Source organism: Apteryx rowi, unplaced genomic scaffold (genome assembly GCF_003343035.1).
Source record: "Apteryx rowi isolate R43461 unplaced genomic scaffold, aptRow1 scaffold_348, whole genome shotgun sequence".
NCBI lineage: Eukaryota > Metazoa > Chordata > Aves > Apterygiformes > Apterygidae > Apteryx > Apteryx rowi.
In genome coordinates this window covers 479,208-485,207 of record NW_020449952.1, presented here as the reverse complement: position 1 = coordinate 485,207, position 6,000 = coordinate 479,208, and the positions used below count along the sequence as shown (strand labels likewise).

The 6,000-nt window shown below is 36.7% G+C and overlaps 1 protein-coding gene across 1 annotated transcript in view; it reads left to right on the top strand.

Moving 5' to 3' along the window:
- Positions 1-296: 296 nt before the first annotated feature.
- Positions 297-6,000, top strand: part of LOC112969399 (monocarboxylate transporter 2-like) — a 30,738-nt gene continuing 25,034 nt past the window's right edge. Inside the window, exon 1 of the mRNA XM_026072670.1 lies at positions 297-510. Within this exon, the coding sequence (XP_025928455.1) occupies positions 297-510 (214 nt within the window). The remainder of the gene's footprint in view (positions 511-6,000) is intronic.

Genomic DNA, 6,000 nt, shown 5'->3' with positions numbered 1-6,000 from the left:
AACTTCAGTGACTGAGATCAGTGATATGTAATAGTTGTAACGTACAGAATAAGACTCTTGAAGGATTCTTGCCACATAAGCTTTTTTTGCCGCCAAATTTTGTTTCTAAACAAAAAGTATTTACACTCTGTGGTCCCGTGTAAGCTGGCAGTTGGTTCTGTGCCCTGAGGACACTTTGTAATCCATGAGGTTGGTGACTGAATACAGCAGTTTGATAAAGACAAAAGGAAAATTATTTGAAACACTGTTTCTGCTCTTCTTTTTCAGCCTCTTTGGGAAGGAGTCCTAGACCGAAAATGCCACCAGCAGTAACAGCGCCACAGTACCCACCTCCAGATGGAGGCTGGGGATGGGTTGTGGTCTTTGGGGCTTTTATCTCCATTGGATTTTCCTATGCATTCCCCAAAGCCATCACAGTGTTCTTCAAAGAAATACAGGAAATCTTCCACACATCATATAGTGAGATAGCTTGGATATCATCGATAATGTTGGCTGTCATGTATGCAGGAGGTAAGACATTTGTGAAATTGGCAAAATCTATAACTTTTTTGAATGGTCTTAAAGCACTAAAAGTTAATTATTACTTGATTTTTTTCATTATTGCCTGATGGATTTACCAAACTACACACTTTCTTACTGTATCATCATTAGTGTTTACTTTCCCTTTCAAAACTGTGTTGATATTCTCTTCCTCTTCATTTTCCCCTTAGGTCTTTCTGTTTGTTCTACCTAATTCTATTTAGCAATTTTGACCTTAATTCACAGTTTCTGAGAACCACATTTTCCAACAATGTAATGTCCAGGTAACTTCTCCTAGGACTACGGGCACATTTGCTCAGTTTCCGCTGCCTCAGTCAGGTCTTTCAATAGATCATATGATGGAATTTAAATACAGAAAATTAGTATTATGACAGTGAGGGTCCTGCAGTCTGCCACAGATAATCCTCTATAGGCAAGTGTTTCATATCTTGTCCTTATTTGTCCTAAAATAAAATCCTATGGTTACTTTCTGTTTAGGTTGAGAGCCACATTTCATGTATGCCATCTGTATGACAACTGAGCATAGTATATAGTCCTCTTCTTGGGCCCGAAATGAACAGTGAGCAAATATTCTCAGACAATTTTCTTCTTGGAGGAAGATCAAGACAGATGGAAAAGGATTTTAAAGCATAAAACTAGTTTAAAGTACTAAGTGTAATAAACCTACCACGGCAGCTTTTGTGTTTCTCAGCCTCGAGGACTAACTGTTAAATTCTGCTTTGTTTCTTCATTCATTTGGGATATTTTGTAAAGTATTAGTAGGAGCTAGCTGCTACTTAGGCAAACCAGTTTTGCAGGCGGTCCAGAGGTCTGGATAGGAGGTTATTTCAGGCAATAGATCTGACATTGTAGTTTAATGACCTTTCTTTGAAAGTTATGAGATACCCACTTGGAACATCTCAGGACACTGGCAATGATGGAGCCATTAAATACACAGACACACATACACGTACACACATATATATATTCTGAAAACACTGTGGCAGTAGCACATCCAGGTACAGTATCTTTAATCTGTATAATAATGAAGTACAATGTTGTCAGGTCCAGTAAACTTAATCTATTAAATGAAGCATGAAGTCTTTAGCATAGAAAACGCTTACCCTGATTTCAACTTACCTAAGTTTTGGCACCTGAATGACCCTCACTCCTTTAGCTGTAAGTGAAGAGACGTAGGTGCATAAAGAAGGGGATTCAGGCTGCCTGAGTTGCTCCCTGTAAGTACCTGTTGCTGTTATTATTTATATAGAATAAAGTTTCAAAATCTTGTTATAAAATCTTGTTATCAGTGATACTAGGAGCAAACTAATGAAAACTCTTTGTGATTATATCAGCTGATAAAGTCACTTATGCTGGCAGAGACAGAGACCCTATAAAGAGAACATGAGAAGTGGTGTCAATTTCAGTTAGAGCTTGCTGTTCAGATATTTTGATCCCATTTTATTTTCATATGCTAGTAGAGAATCATAAAGGAGTTTACAGAAGCAGCAACAGTCATGAGAAAATTCACCAAATGAAGAGGTAACCTGGAATGATACATTCAAGAGTGGAGTAAAAGAGCAGGTGCATTTGTACTATATGTTATGGGCATGTCACCCTCAAACCAGACTTGCTTTTTTGGATACCATGAGCTTGGAAATGTGTGTCCCTTTGGAATATGTGGCACTTCATGTGCTCAAGTGTCCTTCACTAGCACCCTGCCAGGCACTTCTGGACTGCCTATCTGCAAGCCCTCCAAAGGCAGTCCGCATGACAGTCGTGCACACGGAAAGCATGTCACATTCATGTCCTCTCTTCGGGAGCTGCTTCTTCAGGACACATACATAGTGCCCATGCTTGTACTGTAAAGCAAACACGGGTACCTATGGAGGCCCCAGAACGAGTGCTGGACCTGTTTGGAATAAAGAAGGAGTACGGATGTTAAAAAATGTCATTTTAATTCACCATTTCTTGTTCTATGACTTTTGACCTTGACTTTTTAACTGCTTTTTCTAATCATAGCTTAATTTTGTAAAAGAAGATTTTCTTTGTAACACAGCTGCTGTTCTTTAATTTTCATCTTTGAATAACATGCAATTTATGCCATTTCTGTAATCTCAAAGTTCACCCCAGTTTTATTAACAATATAGATGATAACAAGAGGGTGTTCAGCTGTGATCATTTTTATATACTGGTTTCAATGTGCACAACATTTAATGTAAAATACAAAGCACTCAGCACTTCTGCCTGTTCTCTAATACTTCTTTCACTATTATGAATGCTAGCTTACTAACTTCATCTGTACATTGACATTAAAATTACAAAATGGTTTACTATTCATTCTTGATATACTAACACCTATCCCATTGACTGTAAAGACTGTCAGCACAGGAACAATAGGCAGAGTTGTCTGAATATCTTGTTATAGAATCATGGCTTTAAAATGCTGAGAATGAGCGACTCTGGCCTATATAAACATTCTTTGAAGCCATAGCTTCTCTAGAACCACTTCCTAAAAAATAGGCCTTTTAGACAATCACTGGCAGAATATGAAATACCTATCAGGAAGAACATTTCTGAAGGAAATCACTCCATTGTTTTTACTGTCTGAAGGTGGTTTGATTCCTTAGCATTTGATGTACTGCAGTGTGAAATATGCTTTAAGAACATGAGTACAAGGTGCATTGTTTACAATGAAGTGTGATACGTATGTCTGTGATGAACACTCTGTTCATCATACTACTAATTAAGGTAACCTGAAAACATCTAAGATCTGTCACCCTCATTAGAGCTTAGCATTCAGCCTATTAATCATTGCAGTGGGGTCAGTGAATAAGTTAGAATCTGTGCAGGTGCTCTTTGCTTTGGAGGCTGCAGCCTCTTGCAGTAATTAGCTGGCATCTGTGTTTCAGTAACAAGGTATTAACTTACCTTTCAAGGCCTGAAAAAAAAAAAGAAAGAAAGAAAAAGGGAACTAATAAAAGACATCCAGTAAGGAGCTAAAAGAATGTTAATTATGTTTATCACTTACTTCATACTTAGAATAAATGGCATTAGATTGTAGCAGACCATCTGGCAATCCATATGGTCTCCTGGAGTCCTGGTTAATTCCAGCAAATAGGTCAAGCACAGCATACTCCCTGTTAGGAAAGCATAAGCAGAGGTGACAAATCTGATAAATCAAATCAATATGAAACTCTTTTCCCCTCTCAATCTGGTGTAATATGCACTTTCATACTGTTTTTTTTTTTTTTTTTTTTGTGGTGGTAGTGGTGTTTTTTGTTTTCTCAAGCAGTAAGCCCAGATTATCTCTTTTTTCCCCCTCTGGTCTCCTATATGTTTGTTAGAGTTTACTTAAAAGCCATCCCAAAAAGCAAAATCCTGTGATGTGATCAAGGTTACAGGTATTGGACAGCCTCTCCTGTTCAGCAGGTGCTTGAAGGAATCATCCTCTGGAGAAGAGCAGTAGTTCAGTCTCCGTGGCAACTCAGTCTTCTGCCTCTCTTGAGCAGAGACTGACAATTTTTTTAAATTAAGGGTGATGATTTTGTGGCGGACTTCTACACGCAAGGAACTGTGACTGAGACCACCAAACTTTTGTTTCTGGAGGACAGAATTTGTGATAAGATGGAAATAGCTGAGTTAAATGGACAGGGCAGCTTTCGTTTGCATGTGTGTATGTACACATATGTATCTAAAATGTGTGTGCATATATGTACTTTTATATATATATTTAATATATGCATACATATACTTATAGAGCACATATATGCAACACCCAAAGAATTAAAGAATTTAAGAAAAAGACCAAATATATTTGACTTTAAGTTCTTTCAGTTCATTCTTCTCTTTTTCCTTCGCTTTTCACTTTGCACAGCATTAACAAGCCAAGGGTGATTAGAAAGATTCCTATCCAAGCTCAATCTATTTCTAGTAAAAACATTTTCATTGCTTTCAGTTTAAGTTTGATAGGGCCCTTAGTGGCAGCCGTGAAAGCCATGTGACAGGTCTGTTCATTTCAGACACGGATCACCTGTGTTGTAGATTCCTTAGGGGAGAAAAAAAAACAACAAAAAACAAAAAACTTGGCTTTCTTACCCATGTTTAACTCTTTTCTATCATTTTTCCAAGGGCAATTTCAGTTGATTTTGTTTTATTTCAAAAATAACTTTTTGGGTGTGATATTGGGTTACAGATTAGCTTGAGAGCTTTTAAATCCTTTGGGAAATACCCAGCTGTGAGATGTGGGACGGTCTTGCTGGTCTGAATCTCAAAAGAGAAATTCTGGATGATCTTTCTAAATAAATCATTTAAAAACACTTTGGGACATTTTTTGATGAAAGCTGCTATATAAGTGTAAATAGTGACTGTTTTTCAAAATACTCTTACAGTTAAAAATACAATATTTAGTAGCTTCCTCCCTCTTTTTCTATATTTTTTAAGTTATTCAAGTTTCAGATGAACTATTTTCATATAGTAGCAGGCCCTTAAAGGATTTTTCAGGTGACAACTCAAAAGTAATCTACAGACAAGTTCTCCTTGTGACTTTGTCAAATATTAATTTGGAAAATAACATATCATATGGTATGTTCAAAATATTTGTGATTTTATCTCAGTGGGTGTTTCAGTGATATTGCTGTGAAGACGAAATGGTGTGCACAGTGGAAATGACAGTTGCAAAATCCATGTAACACAAACAACAGATGGCTATGGTTTTTTACTTTTGGACAGGACTTAGGCTCCTACACTTTCTCCCTCCCCAGTAACTTTTTTTTTTTTTTTTTGATTTTGCAAATACTGGCACAAGGAATTGAGTGGACATGGGTAAGGAGATTGAGAAGCTTTCTTGAATTGACCTGTGTCCTTTGTTGTCAGGGACAAACATTTTTTCTCCATCGGAATATGCAATGTGTTGAATTTTAATAACCTCATTTAGAGTGTCCTTGAGAGCAGAACTTATCAACTTTCCAAATGCCTCATGGGCATGAGGGAATACTTCACATTTAGCTTAAAATATATGTAAAACATCTATGTCAGTTAATTTGAGACTTGCAGATAAAGAAAAAGAAGTCATAATGAGGTGACATAAGAACAGAACATTTTGAGTCTTACTAACAAATGGAGATAAGTACAAGAAAAGAAGTATCAAGAGTAACAAAAATACTATAAATTTACAATAGTTCCATTTTTAAAAGAAGACCTGAATGTTAAGGAAGCCTCATAAAGCCTCTGAAGTGTAATACAGCCACTTCTTACATTATTTAGTAACCTTTCAGTTTTAGTAAAACTGTACCTTGCAGGGCAGTGTTCTGTAGCAGCAATGATTGTTTTAAACACTCAGGCCTACCCTAAAATTATTCAGAAAATACTCTTAAAATGAACATGGGAAGAAAGTTGCAAAAAACACCCTTATTGTAGATGTTTTTATAATTTGTTTTCAAATAGTCCTTTTAGGTATGTAGGGCCAGGTTGTTCTTTTTT